The 25173-nt window shown below is 42.0% G+C and overlaps 1 protein-coding gene across 5 annotated transcripts in view; it reads right to left on the reverse strand.

Moving 5' to 3' along the window:
* DCX (doublecortin) overlaps positions 1–25173 on the reverse strand; it is a 399925-nt gene that overhangs the window by 24950 nt on the left and 349802 nt on the right. For 3 of the 5 annotated variants that reach the window (XM_070783725.1, XM_070783722.1, XM_070783723.1), the window contains 2 exons: positions 13857–13959; positions 11741–11878 (listed from right to left, as the gene is read on the reverse strand). In XM_070783725.1, the coding sequence (XP_070639826.1) occupies positions 11741–11878; positions 13857–13959 (241 nt within the window). The remainder of the gene's footprint in view (positions 1–11740; positions 11879–13856; positions 13960–25173) is intronic. The other 2 variants (XM_070783724.1, XM_070783726.1) reach the window with 1 other exon arrangement.

Genomic DNA, 25173 nt, shown 5'->3' on the forward strand with positions numbered 1-25173 from the left:
TTGGGCAAGCAAGTTTCCCAGCGTTCATCAGCCATGCTACAAGAGGTTGACTACTATACTTCCAGTATGAAAACTGTCTTTTTTACCTACCCTCTTATCTAGCAATGAGCCCACTGGTCTTGCCAAAATGTGGGAAATTATTAACCATAGCATGTCTGCATGGGAATCAGTTCCCACTTATTGGCCATAAAGCTGCACACACAGGTTTTTTTTTTTTTTTTCAATTTCTAGTTATTTTCTCAACATTCTCTGTAACTCTCTCACCCCAAAATTTTAGAGCACTAAAGTTCCATCTATACCTCTCTCTCTATTCTCTGTATGTCTGTGTATGTTTACATATGTTCCACTTCCACTCTCCCAATCAATCAATCCCCAGATCAGTCTTAAGCTACCTGCAAATAAAGGATTTAATTTTGTCATCAACATTCAATAAGCATTTTGAAAATCAGTTTTTAACCATTTAACTACAATTAACAATTTAATTGTTGGGGAAAAAAACGGCAGACACTTTCCCAGACTTTCATGATGGAGTCAAACCCAAAGATGGACACAGAGCAACGAGAAAATGTAAACACGTACAGGCTAAAGTCCCCCTGGGAGTAGGAAATGGCAACCTGCTCCAGTATTCTTGCCTGGAAAATTCCGTGGACAGAGGAGCCTGGCAGGCTACAGTCCATGGGGTCACAAAGAGTCAGACATGACTGAGAACACACAGCACACAACTCAGGCAAAGGTCAATTCCCTACAAGCTGAAGGAGCTCCTACGTTTACAGAGGACATAAAACATATTCTTATATGCATCTCTTCTATGGCTTCTGTGGGAAAAAAAATCTGGAAGAGTGCCATTTGACTTGAATTATGAAGCCAATTCATATAAATGTCAAGTAAAAGAAGTAGCAGGAAAAGATGAAAATAGGGTCTGATGAACTGTGCGTAGTTTGGGATTGGCAAATCCACATGGAAGGCTGTCGCACATCATTTTGAGAGTGACTGGAAATAACACCAGTTTGATAACCCTCATTTTTCCTTTATTCTGCTCAGACATCTTTAGCTTCTGTCTCTAAAGTTCCATTTCTCAGCTGCAATTTGAGAATGTACTGGGGGAGTCTTTGCCATCTTTTACTGGTCTCTCTCATTTCCCTTCTCATAACCACAGCCTCACTGTTGGCATCTTTTATTTACTCATATTCCAAATCCTTTCATCCCTTTCTTCTCATTGTACAGTTCATTTTTACTCCTCTACAACAAGGCACATCAGGAACTTTTCAATCTCCTAGGCTGCTTTAACAATCTTATCAATAAAAACCAGGATAATAATGCTTATTGTGTGTCTGTGATAAACCAGGAACTCTTTTCTCTCTTTCTAGTCTCGCTCTCTTTCTCTCTGTCTCTCTCTCTCTTACACACACACAACCTCATCTAGTCATACTCTAATTTCTGATGGGGAAACAGAGGTTTGTTCCAGTTACAGACAGCAAATCCTATGTTCAGAATTTGAACACAGGTCTTTCTGACTCCAAAGCCTATGTATGTTTCGGTTTGTTTTCAGTTTTTGCTACATTGCTCTTCCCTTTTCACAGTTTGCTCCTGGGGCTCCTTCCTATGACAACTTTCCGACATGGGGTAGGAAGGAGGGAGAAGAGTTGTGCCCGAGAAAAAAAAGAAAGAAATAGGAAAGCGTAGAAGCAGACACCAGAGCTTACACCCATCTTCTAGGCTTTTTATCCTACTCTATCTAGTTTAGATTGGAAAGTGATTAGCAAGAGCTATCTTTCATTCACCCCGCCAACATTCATAGACAATGTCATGAAACAATAGCAGAGAGAGTGGCCAGCCAGGCATGTAACTACCCTCATGCCACAGAATCCTCTGAGAAGATGGTATCTGCGCCCTGTCTGCCACTTCCCTCAGCTATGCAGCATAATTGCCAAGCTTGGCTTGGCACAATCTTGGCTTTCTAGCTTTTCTGAAGGCTAATGCTTGCCCATTTCCCAGTGCTTGTCTTTAAATCCTTGGCTCCCTCAGAATGGAACAAGACAAGCCCCAACAAAAGATGGTGGGTAAGGTAGCTAGATTGAATTAACTAGATTCATAGGGACTTAAATGTGTAGGGGAATAGGAGCTCCCAGGAGTCAAGAACAAGGTAGAGGGAGTCAGTTCCCAAATAACAAGGAGAAATTTCAGTTACTGGCATGGGTGGCCAAGGGCAGAGTATGGTCACCAGCCTGGCAAATTGATGCTGAGCTCTTAGACTCTGAATTCCCTTGTCTGGAGGCTGGACTGATTCCTGGAAATCAAGATGCAATCATGTGAAAGGTGGGTGTAAGTAGCCCCAGGTACAGCGATTAAAGATTTGTCTGGGCAATGAGTTAAACAAGTCATTTACTTTCTGGGTTCAAGTTCTCATGGTACAGGAAGAAAAGGGTCAGTTTGACATGTGCTTTTCACCCAGCCTTTGACTGGACAGCAAATTGGTTTAGTATTCATTCTCACTTAGCTCTGGCTTTTCCCTCCCATTTGAATCTCCACACTTGAGCTCAACTCAAAATCAAGTCTGCTGGTTTGGGTTTGAGATCTATTTTGAAATACTGCTAACTGAAAACAAATAACTCAGTCTACAAAAAAAGCCATGACAATAATTTCAGAGCCACCTTTAAAATTGCAGATGTATTTCTACAATTGTTTTCAAAGCATTTTGCACTATATGAATTCACATGATTCTCCTGATAACCCCAAGAGATGGTAGCCAGGAATTAATGGTCTCCTTTTAATCATAAGAAGAGCCTCAGAGAGTTTAGGACTTGCTTAAAGGGTGTAAACTGCTTCTTCTCAATGGATGGTGGACTTCAGGATTTGCCTACAGATTTATTTCAAAATTCCCCCAAAGTTAGCATATCATATACCACTATGACTTTTTAGTGATTGGTTCTCTGTCTTGTCTTTTCTAATTTCCTAATGTCTTGAAGAGGGAGATCTCAATATACAATTCAGTCACTTCCTCATTCTTTTCTCATATTGAGATGCTCTAATGTTCCTTCATTCCAGTCCAAAGACACCCTGGTTTCTTCCTACTTATACAGGGAGGTTTTCTGGAAGGCCATCCAAGTAGAACCAAGGTGGTTTCAACTTACTTCAGAACAAGGCCAAGAGACTGAGCCTGTGGTTTTCATACATTCATTCCAAAGAGCCCTTGGGCGGGGTGTGTGGATTGGTTTGGCTAATTATTTCTGCTCAGTGGGAAAGCTTTTGTCCCTCTCCCCAGACTCGTCTAATAGGGAAGCAAAAACTAAGGGCCCAAGAACAGTTTTTCACTGATTTGATCACAAGCCTGGTTCTCAGGCCAAATTCAATCACAGGTTGTAAGACACTGTAACATCAGAAGTTGGAATTTGAATTTTAAATCAATTCCCTACAGAGTCTTGGACAGCATGCAGTGGTGAACCTTTTAAATAAAGGAGAAAAGTAAGAGTCTTCCTTATAGCAAAAAAAAAAAAAAGTGTACCCATTTCTGCACTATTTTAACACAGATCAGTTTCCTTCAAGAAGAGGACAACTGTAAGAAGACTGATAGATGTCCCAGGATTGTTTCCTCAGACTTGATAAAGCTGACAATATTTATTTCCAGTTGAAGGTGGTTTTGCTGAGAACATGTTTCTGGTGGAGCAAGCCTGTTGTTGACATTCACTCCCAGTTTTATGGGGCAGGAATTAGAAAAAAACTACACTGCCCTTAATCTGTGGAAAGAACATATGCTTTGGTATCAGTCAGAGTTTTAAACCCTGGCTTAGCCATTTCTTAGATGTGTGACCTCAGGTGGAACCTACCCTCTGTGAGCCTGTTTCCTCATCTGTAACATTTGAATAAAATTAATGCAGATGCCAATTCTTCTTGTTTTGAGCATTACATGACAGACTACATATAAAACACTTAGCCAAGTGCCTTAGCAGATAAAGAGGGCTCAATAATGACATCTTCCATTGCTATTACTACTGCCACTACTAGAAATGGAAGGAATTGAAGCACTGAGTTAGGAAATCCCCTTCCACGGTGTGTGATTCATCAACTTAAGGAGGCCGAGGACTAATTCTTTGGCTAGCAGGTCAGACATTAGAAGACTGAAGTTTTTCCGAGTGAAGCCCATAACTTTTTATTTGTGCATGTTACGGCCGTGTTCCCCAAAGCAGAGCCCTTGGTTCTCGACTCTCTCAGCAGTACCATGCAGGTGGGGTGGTCAGTGAACTCCATGTGGAACCAATGAAGGTATTGGAGCAGGGAAGTTATAAAATGGCCGTGTTTTAGGATGAAAAATGTGGTGGCACCACAGCAAATGCCTAAGTGGATAGAGATTTGAAGCAGAGATACTATGTAAGAGTATGTTGAGCAATTCAGGCATCAGGTGATGAGGGAAAGGAAGGGATTTTTTTGTGAGAAAGGTGAAGACGTTTTAAAGGTTCAACAACAACAACAGGCACAGGATATGGTAGACATGAAGGACTGGAGAGTGTGAAGAGTCAAAGATAATGCCAAGGTGCAGGGCCTAGGGAACAGAATTGATTCTATTGTCAGGGAGTTGGGGAAGGGAAATATTTTTGTTTTGTAGACACATTGCATTTGACACATGGAGGCAGAATTGTCTGGTGAGCATTCATGGCGCTGATATCCAGAAGGAAGGTGGGGGCTGGAGATGTAGATTTAATGGCAGCCTGTCTGTACCTCAATATGCTATACTCATTACCACCTCTGCTCTTTTGTTCATGTTTTCTCTGCTTCCAGAAATATCCACTTCTTTATCAGCTGAAATCTCCTGTCAAGCCCCAGTTCTTTCAGGAAGCTGTAACACCCTAGCCCACAGTAAACTCACTTTCCCACAAACTCCAATACTTCCAACAGCACTTACTGCCTGTGTCTCTCATGCACTCGGCATCTAAACAAATCATTATCATTAAGTCTCATTCTCAGCACCACAGTTCAATGGTTAAATTGTAGAGTGTGGGGCCAGACTGCCTGGGTTCAAACCCCAGCTCTACTACTTCCTAGCTGTGTGGTCCTGGGTAGGTCAGTCCACTTCCATATGCCCTTCATAGTTTCTTCATATGCAAAATGGGGACAATAGCACCTACCTCATAAGGTTGTTGTAGGAATTAAATCAGTTAATATATGTAAAATGATTAGAATGGTTGCTTGGCACATAACTGTGTGAGTATTTGTAAATAAAAATGTTTGTACTCCACCAAAAATTTGGAGAATCACTTGTATTTAAACACAAATCCCAGTGTGCAACACGTTGCTAGGACTCCTACTGCAGGGATATGGGTCAACACCACCACATCCCATGGCCTATGGTGTGCTCTGGGCCCCCATTATACTGCTTCTCCAACCATTTCCTAAGCAATGGAAAAGTTGCCTTAGATATAGGACAGTTCTTCCACTTCAACTAGGCATAAGCCGTGGTGTTAGAAAGAATCAGAATGGGGGAGGAGGTAAGGGAAGTTTTTTCTCTTCCTATGGCTTCACCAAGGGCACAGACAAAGAGCACCACTTCCCCTTGGATGGACAGGAGGGGAGCTGATGGAGGGTCTATGATGGGAACTGGAAACAAAGGTGCTTAATTTACGGCTGTGTTCTATGCTGCACAAAGAGAATGTCACACATACCACCCCCACCCCTGCCTCACTACAGCCCTTTTCTGAAAGCCGAGGAAGGTAGAAGGAGCAGAGAAGCAAGGGCCATCCAAGAGAGACGGTTTATTCACCACTCTGGAGCTTCTACACCCTGTCTCAAGGACAATGCAAGGATTGTTTGCATGGGAGCCAGGAGAGCTGAGCTCTCATTCTTGAGTCGTAAATAGATATTGGGAAGACTGCAAGATTTACTGAACCTCTTTATATCTTAGTTCTCCAATCTAAAAAAAAAAACAACTGGATAATTTTCTTTTCCCAACTTAATTTATGGTGCTATTATGAGTGACAACTGAGATGATGGATTTGGAAATATTTCGCAAAGTGCAGAGCATTTACGTCACATAAAAGATCACTATCTTGAACTTCTCTCAGATGCAGAAAAAGGATATTGTGTGTTGAAGACCTCCTGGAGAAGAAAATAGCAACCTACTCCAGTATCCTTGCCTGGAAAATTCCATGGACAGAGGAGCCTGGCAGGGCAGGTTACAGTCCATGGGGTTGCAAAGAGTCGGACATGACTGGGCAACTGAGCCCACACACACAGTCACATGTGGCAGGTGAGCATTTGAAGTGTGGCTAGTCAATTGAGGTGTACTGTAAGTATAAAATACAATCCCATTTCAACGAATGTAAAATATCTCAATAATTTGTTACATTGGTTACATGACAAAATGATAAGATTTTGGATGTATTAAATAAAATAAATTATCAAAACTAATTTCACCTGTTTCTTTGATCTTAACTGTGGCTATTAGAAAATTTTAAATTACATACAAAGCTTGCATCTGTGGCTTGCATTTTATTTTTATTGGACTGAGTTGGTACATCCAGTCACATTCAGGACAGTCAGAGCATTCAGTTTCCTCCATCTTAGGCAACCCAAAGCAGCCTGTTTAGTTCAGAAGAGAAGGACTCCTGGATACAGTAGTCCCATGGACATCCTCCCTCCAACCTGGATGTTTTGTGGTCCTTGACCTCCCGTTTTAAAAGATGTGTATTTTGGTAGAGAAGACATTCATTCTCAGGAATTTGGGAACAGGGAAGATTTGACTTTCAGGAATAGGTACTCATAGGTTGGGGGACGAAGGGTGGGGAACATTGGGTTGCTACAACAATGACTTACTGTTGAAGAATACCAAACTAATTACCACATTACAATCCTCTCAGCCTACCAGGGTGGGTAATTAGCTTCCTTTGAGGCTCCTCAAAAAAAGTAAGAAAAAGAAAAGATTCCTTCCCAGCATCTGGCTGAATTTGTCCTTTTAATTCAATTCAATCCAATCCAATTGGGAGGTAGTTGCATAAAGAGAGAAATTAACACATTAAAGGCTGAAATAAAAGTAGAGAGAGATGCGCAGAAACATCTTCCTTTAGTTCTGAAGCCAGCCTTACCTTTGCCCATCAAATGGCAAGTCCTGGGTTAATCAAAATGGAGCACTGCATAAACTGCCTTCACACATTCCACAGGAGTCCTCTGGGCTCAGGTTTCACCTGCTTTCCACACAGTCCCTTGCCCTACTTTAAAGACAAACTTGGCTAATGGGACTTATATTCTCAGAGTCCATCAGCTCTGCCCAGCGAGAATGAGAGCTCCTTATAGCTATATTACATAGACAATCAGATTTTTCCTTAACTCAAGTTTAGGCTTAGCCACAGACATCCCATTTGGGGCAATACTGCCATCAATATTGGCAGGCAGGAGTGGGGTCTGAACTCAAGGGGAATAAAGTAGAAAGATTTTGATTTATTCACGGGCAGAAGAGGAAAGAGACAACTTAAACACTAAGGAACAAAGAATCAAATTATGATGCAAATTATAGACCAAATAGCATCAATTTACTAAACCTCAATTCAAACTGAACCCAGATATTAACTGAATCATGAATTGGACTATACACACACACACACACACACACACACACACATGTTTGTAAAGCTAGAAAACTCGTTCAGACCAAAACCAAACCTACTTTCTATATTTTCTAATGAACTAGAACATCAAAACATTCCTTTAACTGAACCTGAAACGAGCCAATGTTTCATTTGGTTTGAATCCCGACTAAAGAGGAACATTTTTGGCTTTCATTTGCCATCAAAGGAAGGTAGTTAAAATTCCCTGGAAATGGCCTATCTTCCACAACCTTTAGTTACTCAGGCTAAATGAAGAAATGTGGATCCATCCACAAGTCTCAGATCCAAGACAGACTGACAGAGAACAGAAACAGGGCAGTATTACCAAGTCTTAACAAAGAACAAAGTATTTCAGCCCAACCCAATGCCATTATAATTTAATGAAGTAAGTAAGTGTTAGTCGCTCATTTGTGACCACCTCTTTGCAACCCCATGAACTGTAGCCTGCCAGGCTCCTCTGTCCATGGAACTCTCTAAGCAAGAATACTGGAGTGGGTAGCCATTCTCTTCTCCAGGGGACCTTCCTGACCCAGGGATCGAACCAGGGTCTCCTGCATTGCAGGCAGCTTCTTTACATCTGAGCCCCTAAATTAATCTGTATATGTTTCTCGCTGACAGCTCGGAAAACCTTGATGCTTTATGAAAAACTGTGTATTGTCTATAGCTCATCCTTCTTATTATCTAATTCTGTGGAATCTGTTTTACAATTTTGGAAATAACTGATAACCACGGAGAACAATTATTGTCTAGACTTGCAAGTTCTGTCTTATCCAAAATGGGAACCAAGTCTTAGAGAAGGTAAGAAACTTGAACAAATTCATAAAGCTGGGAAGTGGTAGAGTTGGGTTTTCCTAGAAGGATGTCTCTCTTTCCTCTTCCATATCCTATCCCCCTACACCTCCCAGCTTGGAATGGTCCTGAGTTGAGGAGGAGGTGGAAAAGGGAAAATGGATATGTCAACTCCAAACTTTACCTAAAGTACTGGTCTGCCTGAGATTGGCTTTATCCCTGTGGAATGTTCACTGAGTGGATGTCTTAGTCTTGACCCTAAACTCCCTTTTACCTTTTCGGGCTGAAATCATGTGGAGGCCCTAAACACATCATCTAAGATGAGTGCAAATGTTCTGAAAATTGCCAGAACATGAAGACTGGCTAGACTAGAGTTTGACTTCACTTATGTTCATGAACTATCTGAAATGAAGATTTAAATTGTTTCTACTGAGGATACCACTTTAGATTTTTTTTTTTTTTTTACTGGTAAGAAACAGGGGCTGTTAATAATTCTGATGCCAAGTAAGGTCCCATTTTCCTACCTCAAATTGGTTACTTTGTTTATCTTGTATGTGTGAGTGCATCCTCATTCCTTCTCTTTAGCAAGGGACTTCTGAAAGAACTCAGAGTTCAAGACCTAAGAATAGGTCTTGCCTGCTTAAGCCTAGGTTGGGATCTATTAAAACTCAATATAATACATGTTCATTGAGTCCTAAATGCAATCATTCTCTGTCTCCAACACATTATACTCAGTGAGGTGCATATATTTTAGAAGGGAAATTCTGTAGGTAGCATGCTGGAGATCAATTATTTGACGTATGTGTAAACTGTGTTTAATTACAGGTGGTCATATCCATGTGTGCTGGGTAACCCAATTGGATACAGTCTGCAAAGAGAATCTACTTACTTCAAACTTTTGCCACCCCAGACTTTCTAACTAATGGATTATGTGATGGCTTAAGAACAGGCCCACAAATTCTCAGATATCTTTCTCTTCAAGAAATGGAGGCTGCAACCCCTTCCTTGAATGTAGGCTGGTCTTAGTGACTGTTTCCAATAAAAAGGCTAAAACAGAAGTGACAGTATATGGCTTTGGAGAACAGATCATAAAAGGCACCACATTTTCTTTCTTCTTCATTCTCTTGAATCACTGTATGGAAGAAGATCCTGCCAATGGCCATCTTGGAAGTTAATTCTACCATCCCAATTGTGTCTTGAAATGACTGCACCCCCTACTGACACCTTGACCTCAACCACATGACAACTACATGAGAGATCCTGAACCAACCAGCTTAACCACCCCAGAATTCCTGACTCACAGAAAATGTGAGATAATAAATGCTTGTTGTTTTTAAGTAGTATGCTTTAGGGTGATTTGTTTTATAGCAAGAGATAAGTAATACAGGTTAAAAATCCCAGAAATAGCCAGTGATACTCTGAAAAATTGATTAGCTAAGCGATTATTGCCAGATTTTATGAATCTATTTATTTATGTATTTATTTGGCTATACTGCATGACATGTGGGATCTTAGTTTCCTGACCAGGGATTGAACCAGTGCCCCCTGCAGTGGAAGGGCAGAGTCTTAACCACTTGGCCACCAGGGAAGTCCCCAGACTTCATGAATCTTGATCAAGTGTTTCAAGTCCATTTTTTTACAAGGCCCTGCTTAGAACCTGTACAAACAATTTCATTCTCAATCCAAGTGTTAAAATCTAGGTCTTTGTAGTTTGAGCAATATGAATTTGCTTACATAGTTTCATGTGCTATTCTTATGTTTAACCAAAATATCACAAAACAGCTGCATTTTAAAAAATTCCTTCAGCAAGTATTACCTACATGTCTACTGGGATTCTAGTACCGGGCAGGGTAAAATAGGTGCTCTTGTGCTTCTATTCATTTACAAACACTATTAACATCTACTAGGACAAAGGTACTATGCTCAGCACTAAGGATACAAAAATGAACATGACACCTTGCCCTTGAGGGACCCAGGATTTGGTTGAGGAAGTAAATACATACAAGCAAATACATACTTTACAACACAGCTGTGACTATTACCCCAGAGATATGAACAACATGCTATGATATTGTGGAAAATGGAACAACTATTTCTACTTGAGGTATTGAAGGATTAATAGTTTTCAAGCAAAGAAGAGTGGTGGGTTTCAGGGATGGCATTCCAGGTGCAGGAGAACAGGGTATGCAAAGACTTGAAGGTATGAAAAGCCTGAGTTGCTTCTTCACAGTTGGGTTCCTTCTTCCCGAGAATAAAGAAATGCCCAGTGATAGGCCTGGTAGGATGAGGCCAGCAGGACCAGCTGTTTTTCTAGGCCATGGACATTTCAAAGCCAACAGGTTGCTCAAGCTGCCTCAAATTGAAGATGTGATAAGGAGTGCTTTTTGCTCTCTGCCCCAAGGCTCTCTGGCTAGAAGAATTCTCATGGTGAACCCTGAGCTTTGGGAGGATAAATGTGTAAGTTTTCTGGATCATAGAATTTCTTATCCATGAAGAATTCAAACTCAGTGCCTGAGTCTATTGAGCTTCTAAACTTGGACTTCTGTGGCCCTTTTGCTTTTTAGATCAGTGCCACTTAAAATGTGGGTGCAAGGCCTTGCACCAGAATGTAAACCAACACACTGCTGCTTTTATCAGTAAAATCATACTATGAAAAAAAGAGCTGGCTGAAGTAAATGGTTTGCTCAGTGGCATGATTTACATTTGGCACCAGCTCCAGTCTCTTCACAGACTGATAAATAGTTCATGCGTCAGCAGTGATCCCTAGACCCCTAGATCACATTTTTTACATCATGAACTATCCACTAAATAAAATCCTATATATCAAATCTCTTTATTTCCTTTGGGAACCTGACCTATATGTCCTTTACTCCTGTGAGAATGATGCAGTTTATTTTGTTTCCCTTTTTGTTTTGACTTCTAAAAAATTCAAAGTTACATTTAAAGCTCAAGGGCATCTACCATGTTGACACTTTGAGGTAAGTAGCTCTTTTTTTTTAACCTTCTTGTTTTTGATTCTGATTTTCTATCCCAAATTTATGTTTGACTTGATTATATCACTGATGATGCATTTGCTGGATGACATTGAGAATAATGGCAATGAAGAGAACCATAACAAACAGCATTACAGCAAGCATGGCAAGTGGGCCAGACTTCTGGTCTGTACCCATTTGAGTAGAATTGGGGTTGTAGCTGTATCTCCATGATGCCAAACAAATTGAACTTGTTAGTCTCTGAATGGATAGAATTGGTCTCACGGAGACACAGTGGTGTTCATGAGGAACTCATTCCTCTGCATGCAGAGGGTACTGGCCTCCATAAATGAAGTCAGCGTGCACAGTTAAGAGAAGAGCACTCACCGTCTTGGTCGTTACCTGAGTCAGCTGGAGACTTGCTCCGGCGCGTGGGGCCAGGGCTCTTGGCTGAACTCTTCTGAGGTGTTGGGGACGCCTTGGGGCCAGCTGTGGCTGATGGGTTTCCCTTCATGACTCGGCATTCTGGTGGAAAAGGACACAGATGGCTTAGTAGAGCTGGGGAGAACCAAGACTCAGCATGTTACCAACTTCTGGAAACTGGAATAAGCACCTCATGCCAAAGCACCTCATGTCTCAGGACTACAAGGTGGTCCTCAATGTTTGAAGGAATGATGGCTCTGGAGAGAGAGGCAAGGAAGAAACTTTCGAAAGTCACCTGGGCTAAGCCAGATGCTTCAACTCTTGGATCATGGAAACAAGGGAAGGAGTTGAAAAGCAGTCCGAGCAGGTAATTAAATAGTCAATAGTCAATCATTTTTGGACAACTTAGTCATGGCTCAGAACAGCACCAGTTGACAAAATTGATTTCCTTGGAGAAGAGATTGACAGCTCAGAGGTTGCAGCCACACAGATGAAATATTCATGAATAATTCAAAGGAGGGGGTAGGAGCCACTATTTATTATTCATCACATGCCATTTATTGAAATAGGCATATTAAGGACGCCATGTCATTTTATAAGTAAGCAATACCACCACCACCACCACCTTGCATTTATAGAGTTCTTTTTGATTGTCAGTGTATCTCATCATAATCCGCTCTCCTGGTTTAATGAATAAATGGACCAGTAGAGACTATGCCACTCGTGACTTACAGAGAGAAAGGCCTTGAGTGTGTAGGAGAGTCTGCCAAATGTTTCTGCTACTCCCCCAAGCTCAGTCTAATATGTTTGGAGTACCCTTTCTATGCAGGTCACTCAGCATCCCTACCATGGTAATTTGGGACACTGATGGTGCTAATATGTTAGGAGGATTATTGAAATCATTTTGCTGATGAGAATGCAGAGCTTAAACCTCTTGCTTACGGCCACAAAGGAAGAAAACAGCAAATAAGAATGCACAGTCAAGCTTCTTGAGTCCCAGTCTAGAGCTCTTTCCACTATCTTTCTCCAACCTCATGTGATCATGCTCAAAGTGGAACCAAACAGCTAGGCACTGGGTTATCTCTTCATTGGACACCACCTCATCACCTTCTACTTAAAGATACACCAAAAATACTGGTTCTCTGAAAGATTAGGAGATCTTTTCTGGTATATTAAGCTTTGGGGGAAACTGAATTAAGCAGAAAGCTCATTTTTGTTTGTTTTACTTCTTGTTTTGATTGACAAACTTTAGTGATCACTGTCCAGAGCTGGAGATATACAAGATACAAGAAACTGGACAGTCTGGGATTTGTTTACCTATTTTACAGTCATCTGCCTCTTCTCAAAAGGAACACAGCAGAAACGCCACCTCTTTCAGGGTCCTTGTCACTTTAGTTGTTTGTAAAGTCTGTATTAGTGCAACTTGATATTTTCCCCATACTTTTCTCCTCATTATTGGGAAATATGTTTGGAATGTGTCTTTCCATCAGGATCATCCCCTAACTCTGTGACCATGTGAGCTAATTCACCAATAACTTACTCACGGAGCTTGGACTCAAGTCAAGGGAGATGGGCAGATGTTCACCTCCTTCCTGAGATTCACAATCTTCTGGAATCTTGAGTCACAAAGCATGGGGAATGGGGCAGTAAGCCAGGAGGTAGGAAGAGGGAAAATGTTTGACACTAGGGACACAGTGGAAAAGAGTTCTAAAATGATACTACCAACATAGGCCAAATAGCTGGAGGATATTGACTAGAAAAAATATATACGCATACAATAACTAACTTCTGACTCCAAATGTTCCTTCTCATGGTCTGATTGAGCCTGTCAGCCCAGGTGACACAATATATGGTTCAAGAAATATGGTCACTATGGTGGCAGGTAGTGAGTTTTATTGAGTTCGGAGGGTCAATGCATCTGAGATAGGCAATCAACTTTCACTTAGTGGCTCCTATATCCAAATATATGGGACAGAGGGACCACTCATGGATGTTCTCCAGGCCATATGAACCCATGAAAATCCTAAGGTATAGAAGGAGCGAGAACAATGAAACAATAAAATTCAGTGGTTGTCCTTACCATTTTCATCCAGAGAAAAGTCATCCTGAGCATAGCGAAATTTTTCAGGACCGCAGGCAATAAATACATCATCATCACCAAAGAAATCATGGAGACAGGTTACCTACAGAGAAAGCAGAGACAGTGATTTGATATTTGATGGTCTTGTGACAATGAACTTCATACATCATCTTAAGTCCCCAGGGATCTCCTTTTTCTCAAAACACCAGGCTCATAGTCTGCACCACAGCCCCTGGCGAGTAAAAGATACACAGAGTGTCATTTTCTTTTTTTTTTTTTTAATTTATTCCTTTATTTCTCATGTGTTCCCCATCCTGAACCCTCCTCCCTCCTCCCTCCCCATACCATCCCTCTGGGTCGTCCCAGTGCACCAGCCCCAAGCATCCAGCATCGTGCATTGAACCTGGACTGGCATCTTGTTTCATACATGACATTTCACATGTTTCAATGCCATTCTCCCAAATCTTCCCACCCTCTCCCTCTCCCACAGAGTCCATAAGCCTGTTCTATACATCAGTGTCTCTTTTGCTGTCTCGTATACAGGGTTATCGTTACCATCTTTCTAAATTCCATATATATGCGTTAGTATACTGTATTGGTGTTTTTCCTTCTGGCTTACTTCACTCTGTATAATAGGCTCCAGTTTCATCCACCTCATTAGAACTGATTCAAATGTATTCTTTTTAATGGCTGAGTAATACTCCATTGTGTATATGTACCACAGCTTTCTTATCCATTCGTCTGCTGATGGACATCTAGGTTGCTTCCATGTCCTGGCTATTATAAACAGTGCTGCGATGAACATTGGGGTACACGTGTCTCTTTCCCTTCTGGTTTCCTCAGTGTGTATGCCCAGCAGTGGGATTGCTGGATCATAAGGCAGTTCTATTTCCAGTTTATCATTTTCTTTTCATGTTGCATGTGTGGTATTTTGTTTCCATCTTATCAAGAGTAACTTCAAGACCATGTCAAATGGAATGTTCCCCTTTGAATAAAAGTCAGCAAGTATGTAGCCCTGTAAATGTCACCTTTCCTCAGAGCTTCATAGGTGGAGTGTTGCTAACTCAACTCTGGGGTTAAGGGTGTAGGCCAAGGAAGATGAGAAAGATCTTCCGCAGCTTGAGGTGGACTGACTCCATGGCTGACTGAGATGTGGAAGTCCCTCTCTCCAGCTTCATGAGTTTTGATGGAAGGAGACAAGGTTTTAACCACTCTGGACCCAACCAAAATTGGACCTTTTCCTAAAAGTGTATCAAAAACCTAGTAGTGGCCCAAAATACCATCCTTTCCTGAAGAAAAGGGAGGGGAAACCTGTCCTGACCACTTAACATTTAATCAAGAGCAATGGGCCCCTGTAGGCATGAGGCTCTGCTGGTAAATTCATGTTCCCAGGATCCTTCCCACCCTCTTGTGTCCTATGCATTGCTGCTTCTCCACAGTAGAGAGACAGTCCCCCAAACTCCTTTCTGCACAAACAAATGAGGGCCCCTGGGAAAGTATGCTGCTCCCTGCAGTCTCCCCACTTCTCAGCTTTCCTAATTACATTTGATAATTAGTCCAGCACACCAGGGAAACCCCAGGAGAAACCATAGACTCAAAACATTCTTATCCCAATCCTTAGCTTGAAAGTGTTCAAAGCTTCTAATTGTTTTAAGCTACCCATTCAAGCTGCCTTCAGTGGTTTTCCAAAGGCACAGTGCTCACAAACTAACAACAGCTTGCTGGGTGCAGAGAGCAATATGTTACACTTGAAAAGTGTTTATATTAATAACATCATTCCCCACCCAGGGTCTATTCAATCCCTGTTCCCCCAACCAAGATGATTGCAAGCCTTACACAAAGCAAGAGATGCTTAAAGATTATCCCCATTGTCTCAGCCTCCCAATCACCCAAAGGATGCCAAGAAAAGGGAGGGAGACTTGGAGCACGGCCAAGTTTGCTCCTATTAAGCCTCTTCCCACCCTGGGTCCTGACCTCATCAAATAGGCCACCATCCTTCTTCAGCCCACTCATCCTCACCCATTCATTCCACAATCATGTAATGACAAACAGAGCTACCACTAATTGAATGCTTACTCTGAACAGGCACTCTGCTAAGTACTTCCAAATCTGTGATCCCATTTACTCTCACAACAAATCCAAGAGGTCAATGTTATTGTCATCACTATGTTACAGATGAGAAAACTGAGGTCCAGAGACAATAAGTAAATGAGTCAGGTGGAATGTGATGAAGTCACGTAAGTACAGATTGATGTGATCCTAACCTGTGCTTTTAGCCACTCAGTAATAAAAGCACTTACATGTGGTTCAGGCATTGGGGAGACAAAAATGAGTAAGACTTAGGCTACAGACTTCATGGAGCTTATAATCTGATGGATGAGATACACTGAAATAGAGCATTTCAATACTGTGTCAGGAGTGCGAGGAGTATTGGCAGGTGCCATAAGAGCTATTTAGTACCACATTCAAGTGACCCAGTCACTAGCTGGCATGTTAGTTCAGTAAGCAGCCTGCATATTTCCCTGGTGGGTTTCTGAGGTGGCTCAGTGGTAAAGAATCTGCCTGCCAAGGCAGAAGGTGCAAGAGACGTGGGTTTGATCCCTGGGTCAGGAAGATCCCCTGGAGGAGGAAATGGCAACCCACTCGAGTATTCTTGCCTGGAAAATCCCATGGACAGAGGAGCCTGGCAAGTTACAGTCCATAGGGTCACAGAGTCAGATATGACTGAGAGAACACACACACATACTGCCCTGGGAGTAGAGACAATGATAGAGGCTACACACATGGCTTCGAACTCTTTTGCAGAGTGCCACTGACATCTTGGACCAACAAATTTGGAGCCCCTAACTTTGACACATTGTGTGTCTCTGAATTATTTATGCCCCTGCTGCCTCTTGACCTTGAAGATCTCTGCCACACTCTGTATCTGGGGTTGCCCCTGACTGGCTTCATTTAGTTGTGGTCATGAGTGAGGGAAGCCTCTCCCTTGGGTACCCCTCCATTCGTGGTCTCTAGCATTTAGCACTGTGTTTCAAAACCTGTCTGTATTTTCATGCTGCTGCTGCTAAGTCGCTTCAGTTGTGTCCGACTCTGTGCAACCCCATAGACAGCAGCCCACCAGGCTCCCCCATCCCTGGGATTCTCCAGGCAAGAACACTGGAGTGAGTTGCCATTTCCTTCTCCAATGCGTGAAAGTAAAAAGTGAAAGTGAAGTCGCTCAGTCGTGTCGGACTCTTAGCGACCCCATGGACTGCAGCCTACCAACCTTCTCCATCTGTGGGATTTTCCAGGCAAGAGTACTGGAGTGGGGTGCCATTGCCTTCTCCGTGTATTTTCATGAGTACTCACCTATTCCTTCCCATTAAATCACAGGTCCCCTGACTGTAAAGACCAAATTTAATCCCTCCCTCTGTATCTTCCCATGGTTCCTGGTAGAGCACTTAATCACATAGTAAGAATTTAGTCAAGGCTGTTTTTGCCTCAATTGAATGTACAGAAAATAAGAAGGAGGCTTTGAAATGGTACAGAAAGGCAGAAAAGTAAAAAGAAGAAATCAATAGTGAAAGACAATGCGACCTAGCATTCAAAGGTTTTGACAGGCAACAGAAATACATAAATTTAGGAATAAGAAAGGAGCAATGACTGTGAATTAAGAAGTTATTCTTTGTATCACTATGCCAATTACTTTGAAGACAGATGAAATGAATCATTTTTAAAGGAAAACACAAATAAAGAAATTAGCAAAAAAGAAAATGGAAAACCTCAACCAACTACTGGTCATAAAAAGAATTTAGTAAAGACTTCAAACGGCAACACTTCCCCCAAAGGTACCAGACCATTCATTTTGGAGGTACTTGTGAAAATCACTTCCCCAGAAGAAAAACCAAAAGCTCAAAAGCAGCCATTGTGGTGATGTGCCATGCTATCCGATTGTAGAACAACAAAGCCTTCATAGATTGCTCTGGGGGTTGCTGTTAAAACGACCCACCCTTCTCCAACTCCAAGCCTCTCTGCCCCCACCCAGGCTTTGGGAAGAGCCTTTGGATAACCTCTTCTCTGGGGAGCTTCTAAGAAAGGCAAAGCCCCTATGCTTCCAACAAACTCACAATGGTGTGGCTGGCTTCAAACACGTTCATTTTGCAATCCAGCTGTTCAGCATCAGGTTTCCCATGTGATCCCACCCCACATTTTACTGGCTCCTGAATGTAGACAAATTCACATGGTGCATGTGGATACCCAGCTTTCCCAAATGCCTTGGATACTGAGACACAACAACCCTTCCCTGCTTTGTTACAGAGTTGGGAAAATAGAAAGCCCTCCATGTTAAATATGAGGAACCCAAAACATAGAATGTCAAAGTGGCTGAAGGATACCCAGATGGATCATAGCAGAGCTGAGACTAGCACTCAGGTATCCTGATTCAATTCAGGACAAAACAATTCAATTGCTTGAGAGGACATGCCCTCCTAAGCCCTGATTTCAAAGGTATACAGGCAGCAGGGCCACCTTTTGTCCTCATCAATGCCCGAGATACATTAGAATGTTTTAGTGGATTGAAGAAAGAAAACATCTTCATGGATCACATTTTTAATTTACGGATAAGAAAACTTCTTTTCATTACCATCACTGGTAACTGAGTATGCAGTAGAGAAGGACAGGAGGAGGAAAAGAACAAAGAAGGAAAAAAGGAGGGGAATGCAGTGTAAGAAATAATTTCCAAATGAAACTCACACTCATATCTGCTTTTTAAAATTTCATTCAGGGGCTTCCCTGGTGGCTCAGTGGTAAATTGCCTGAAATGCAAGGGACATGGGTTTGATCCCTGGTCTGGGAAGATCCCACATGCCTCAGAGCAACTAAACCCATGCATCACAATTACTAAGCCTGTGCTCTAGAGTCTGTGAGCTGCAACTACTGAAGTCTGCATGCTCTAGAGCCTGTGCTCCGCAACAACAGAAGCCACCGCAATGAGAAGCCTGAGCACTGAAACTAGAGAGTAGTCCCTGCTCGCTGCAGCTAAAGAAAAGCCTGAGCAGCAGTGAAGACCCAGAATAGCCCCCCAAAAATAAATTTCTGTTTGGTTAACATAATGCAAATACACTTTAGGTTATGTTGCAAATATCTGATTTTGCAAGCCAGTTTTTTGTGATAAAATTTCTGTCGTGAAGGGGCAATGAAAGTGGTAACAATAATAATTATTATGATACCACTTACAGCATCCTCAGAGATCAAGGGTCTTGCTGACATCAGCTTTTGTTTGAAACACACTTGGGTATTTAAGTCAGAGAAGGGAACACAAAAGCATGACACCTGTCTGTGTAATTAATCAACTGCCAGCACAAAATCAATAAAATCAATCAACTCCTATTAACATTAAACCATTTATTCCCTGTTCTTCCTTTAAAAAAAAAAAAAACCAGCATGAGTTGGGGGAAGGGAGGCTAGCTTGGTTGTGCATTAGCATGAACAATAGACTATATGGACCATCCAGTGGCTTCAATGTCAAAGTACAAATGGAGAAATGGAGACAACAGATCACTGTGTGTGGGCAGTTTGAGTCCATTAGCTACAAATGGCAATTTCACTCTGTGATTCGATATAAGCTTGATTAGATTTTCCATCCATATATTACAGATGCTGGCAATTATTATTAGTTCTCATACATGTCTGCTGCTGGTAGATTCTACATTTCACTATCTAACTGTTCAGAAAGAAATGTTATCTCAGGAATTAAGGTCTTGCTTGTCTACGAGACTCACTTTCAACATGCAAAATATTTTCATTGAAAGTTAAATTTCACTAATATTCATTCATAAAGTACTTACTGTGGCAAAGGGACTACGTGAGAGATACAGAAACGTATAACAAGAGGCCCCTGTGTTCCGAGTTGACAGCATAATACGGAAGTCAGAACTTCACAAATAATTGGACTACAAGGCAGACTGTTGTTAGCACTATTATAGAGGCACTCAGAGCAAGTGGAGTATGGGAGACAAAGAGAAGAATTCTAATCAGAACTGGGGAAGGCTGCCAGAGAAGACGACATGAAGTCTGACTCTTGAAGGATGGTTGGCATAGAGATTGATGAGAGAGGAATAAAAGGTATTCCAGATAACTGCAGAAATAAATGCAAGGAAGCAGGAACCTGCCTTTTTCTCTTTCCTTTTAGCCCTGGAAAAAGAACTGAATCTTGTCCTCTAGAGACACAGAGATTCTAACTCTCTATGGCACAATTGCCCAGACCCATCTGCCAGCCTTCTGCACAGACAAAACATCCAGTTGTTGACTGGTGGAATTCAGGGTGAAGAGAGAGTGTCTATGGGGAGAGGAGTGGCCCCAGTGGTGAAGAACAGGGAACCTTGTGGCGAGGAAGTCAAACCACACTGATTTCCTGGTCTTGCCAACAGTGTGCCCTGCCCATAGTGTGGTTGGCAAGCTTTCCAAAATGAGTTAATGAAAGATTCAGTAAACATTACGGGTGAGGCTTTTTCTAAAAGTTACTGCTAACTCTCATTCTGGAACATTTCCTGCCTGCCTGCCTTGGATGGGCTCCAGTCACAGGCTGGCACAGGGTTGGCGTGGTGATCTAAGATGCTGTTCCTTATCTCTAGACTCCTATATTCAACTGCCTGCTTGATAGCTCCACTTGTTTATCTGAGAGGCATCTCAGATTTAATAAGCCCAAATGGAACTCTCATTGCTCCCTCTCCAAACCCTACTTCCCTTTCCGCTTTCCTCATCTCATGCACTGGTACCACAATTCCCCTAGCTTCCCAAACCAGAAACCTGGGAGTCACTTTTGACTAGAAGTCACATTTTACCTTGTCCATTGTCACTCTCCTAGTCCAAGACACAATGCAGTAGCCTTGTAACCAGCCTCTGTACATCCATTCTTGGCAGCACACCCCCACCACCCCGTAGACATACACTTGCAACTCTTCTTACTGTGGGCAGAGTAATACTTTAAAATTTTAATAAGGCATATCACTTTTCTGTGAAAAATCCTCCAAAGCCTGTCAACCAGAGGTAGAATAAAATTCACTTTGTATCTTGGCTCTGTATTATCCAGTCTCTTACATCACATGTGCTAGCTAGCTCTGGTCACACTGGCCTTCTTTCTCCTCCTCAAACACATCAAGAACTTTCATGCTTCAGAGCCTCCCTCTTGCAGGTCCCTCTACGTAGAAAGTACTCATCCCAGATAGTCACAGACCTAGCTGCCTCTTCACCAGCAAATCTACCCTGGTGACCCAGTGGTTAGAACTCAGAGCCTCCACTGCTGGAAGCCTGGGTTCTGTCTCTCATCAGGAAACTAAGATCCCACAAGCTGAGGGGCCCAGCCAGAGCAAAACAAAAACAACAAAAATATATAGGAAAAAATAAAGCACCATATACTGTATTTAAGCATGAGCAACCCTCAATTTGGGGCTTCCCTGGTGGCTCAGAAGGTAAAGAATCTTCCTGCAATGCAGGAGACCCAGGTTTGATTCCTGGATTGGGAAGACCCCCTGGAGAATGGAATGGCTACTCACTCCAGTATTCTTGCCTGGAGAATTCCATGGACAAAGGAGCCTAGAGGCTCCTCTGGGGAGTGGCAGTCCATGGGGTCACAGAGTTGGACACAACTGAGCAACTAACACTTTCACTTTTCAGCCCACATGCCATCCTCGCTTAAATTTCAGATCTTTTATTTTTATTTAACCCCCAAAATTAGTCACTATTTTAAATAATTAATATTGTTTAAATTTATCTACATACATGTTTGCCAGTTTATTTGATCACTATTTCTTGTTAAGACTCAGGACTTTCTTCTGGGATCATTTTAAAATTATGTACCTGTTTGACCTTCCTACTCTTATCTTCCATATCTCATTCTCACCATATTTTCCATCTTCTTAACTCTTGGGGCAACATTCTGGAAAACATCTCCAAATCTGAGGTTTGCTCTGTCTTCAGATATATTTAACTTGTTGTTTTAACCCACTCAAACAGCTTCAAATTTCAACAACAATAATTTTGACTTTTAGAAATTCTATTTTATTTTTTTACCCAGATTTCCAGGTCATAGGTGAGTCCCTTTTTCTTATCCCATTTTGATTACATATTTTGTTTATCTAAATAATCTATATTAAGTTCCTTTAGGTCCTTACCTGATCATTCTAGTATCTTCTGTCCTAGAGAACCAAAATCTGTTGTTTCTGCTAACTCTCCCTCATGTTGATTTGTTTCCTTGTGTGTTTGATAGTTTTAAAATGTGGAGCTCCTACTTGACTAAGTTAAATCTTTGGGACCCCTGAGGGGTCTAGATTGGGGATGCTTTCCTCTGAAAAAGATGGCAATTTATTTCTGCTGGGTGCCAGGGACACTAACAATGTGGGGGCACTTTTTATTCACCTATGGTTTCCCTAGTGACATGAATAGTATGAATTTGTTTCAGACCTGAGCCAGAGCAAGCTTTGGGCTGCAAATTCTCAAGTGCGTACTTCCAGTAGCACCAGGCACAGCAGCACTAAGAGTAGTGCTCTTGTTTATTTTGTTTCCTACATACAGTCATGACAGAGACAAACAGTTTATGTGTAGGTTTTGGGGATATTCCCTTTTAAGGGTCCTGGCTTAATGCAGAGATTGCAGCATCAGGTCCCTCACTTTTCAAGGACCTTGTGTCAACTGGAAAAAAAAAAAAAAAAAAACAGTCCCTGCATAACATCAGAGTGTGAGTCAAGTTTATTCAGTATCTTACTGAGGACTATAGCCCAGGAGACAGCCTCTCAAACAGCTCTGAGAAATTGTTTTAAATAGGTAAGGGAGGAGGTTAGCAGATAGGTGATTTCAGGGAAGGAGGTATGTGCAACTACGCACACATCTTGGTAGAAAGTTTCTGCTAGTCATAAGGAACAGATATCTTAGTTAATGGTTTTAGTGCTTTTCTAAAAAGAGAAAGATGCAAGAAACCATGTTCATAAAAAGTTGCTCATGAAAATAATCTACCTGAAGGCTTGTTCTGCCAGTTTTCCTGGAGCACTGAATGCCTCATCTTGATCTCTGTCATGAACTCTGTTTAGGGTGGGTTGAAGGTCAGTGACTGAAGTGGCTAATGACTCCCCTTGTAGACCCAGATGATAAGTACATTCTTTAGTTTGCACCTGCATGTCCTGCATTTCTGATAATATCTAAAGCACCGGCTCCAATTATGGGGGTTTTGCCCTCAGGGAAGCTTAAACTTTTACATAGTGCCTGCTGTTCTAGTTTCAACATCTGGTGCCGCTTCCCTCTCCTGGCTTTTTTTGGGGTTTGTTTTCCTGAAAGCTTAGAAAAACATTTTTAAAAGTGTGTTGCAGGTTCCTCAAAACACTAAACATAGAATCACATACAACTGGGTTCCTGAAACCAATTTCAACTTCTGAGGGTGTGTGTGTGTGTATGTGTGCGTGTTGTTTCTCCATACCTCCAATAAGTAAAACCTGGATACCAGCATGGTGTCCTACAGTTCAACTCAATTATGACACTATCTGCAGATAGCATCAGATTCCATAGGTTAAGGGTTCAGTCTTACAAGACTGCCCCTAACTCTTCAGAGATAAGCCACAAGCCCAGGTTGTTTTTACCTATACTTCTGACCAACTGGCTATAGGTCAGGGGTTAAATTTCTTCCCATTGGAGTAAACAGAGCAGACTTGTTTGGGGTCTTCTAGTGCTGGGGAACCAGCAGGAGGACACTTTGACCCCATCAATGTCTAGCCTCATTTCTTAATGACCACATTGCTGGGATGAGTCCTGTTTCCTCTTTGTTTCACTCCTATGAATATTTACTTTATTCATCTCATTTCTCAATAACCATTTCAAAATTTCACCTTGTTGGGAAGAGTCCCCTCTGCCCCTCTCTAATCCCCTGTTAATTAACCTAATGATGGGTCTTTGTGGCTGCGTGGGCTTTTCTCTAGTTGGGGTGAGCAGGGGCTACTCTCTAGCTGCAGTGTGAAAGCTTCTCATTTAGGTGGTCTCTCTTGTTGCAGAGCACAGGCTGCAGGGCACAAGGGCTTCAGTAGTTGCAGCACATGGGCTCAGGAGTTGTGCTCCTGGGCTCTAGAGCACAATAGTTGTGGCACATGAGCCCAGCTGCTCTGCAGTATATGGGATCTTCCCAGACCAGGGATCAAACCCATGTCTCCTGCATTGGCAGGTGGACTTTTTACCACTGAGCCACCAAGGAGCCCAAACCTAATGTTTTTATTAGCATCTCTAAGACCCTGAGGGGAAACTGAGGCAGAAAATTCCATAAGGCTTCCGGAACTGTTTTTGTAAGTTTTGCAACAGTAAGATTATAAAGGGTATCCATGTGAAAGAGCCCTGGATAATGGGCATAATCAGCTAATGGATGTTCCAGTCATCACAAAGCCAGTCCTCCATGGCTTGCATACAAGCATCAGCTGCTTAATCTGGAGTACTCTACTTGACATTCACAGGGGGAGATGGACAGCCCTTCTTTTCAGGGTAAATGGACCTTACAGTGCACTTTACCCAGTCCACCAGACTGGCTGTTCCCTTGGGAAGAACCTGCTTTCTGTCTGAATCACATATAGACATTGGTGATTGTTTCATAGTGACCTGTAGGTCCTGTGTCAACGCAAGCATGCTCTTCCACCAAAATCAAAGACAAAGACACAGTTTCTAAATTAGTCACTCTCATAATCCATTTTGGTAAAGGTTTCTCAGGAGGCTGATGATACTGATTCACAAAATGAGACAACTCCTTCACACTACACTTCCTAGTATCAGTAGTTTCTTGGTTTTTCCCTCTTTCCACGCTGACTACTGGTCTTGGTAACCAGAAGTCTTAGAAGGTACTTTCTGTTGTCCTTGCACAATTTTTAACCTTGGTGGTGGTGATGGTGCAGTTGCAGCTCTGAGTCACTGATATCTGCTTTTTGTCTAGCATCAAAATCTGACACACTATTCTTGTTTACTTTTAGTTTACATACTATAGATCACAATAACCAAGAGAGTGAATATTTTGCCTCTGTCTTACTAGTTTACATTTCCTTATGCATCCAGTGACTAAATTCCAAGAGTTGGATCCATCTCTAAATTCCATTGGTAACTTTTACATTTAGGAAATGATTACAGCATGGCGGGCTGCTCTGTACTGTGGGTGACCAGATGACCTTTGATTCCACATTGTTCTCCTATCCTTTTATCCTTTTTCTTTCCAAATCTCAAGTTTCTGTGAGCCAGGGCTCTTTTAGCAAATCCCACTTCACTGACACCAGTCATCAATCCCAAAGTGTGTGTGTGTGTGCGTGCGCTGGCGGCGGGGGGG

The sequence above is a fragment of the Bos indicus genome, chromosome X (assembly GCF_029378745.1).
Source record: "Bos indicus isolate NIAB-ARS_2022 breed Sahiwal x Tharparkar chromosome X, NIAB-ARS_B.indTharparkar_mat_pri_1.0, whole genome shotgun sequence".
NCBI classification, from domain to species: Eukaryota; Metazoa; Chordata; class Mammalia; order Artiodactyla; family Bovidae; genus Bos; species Bos indicus.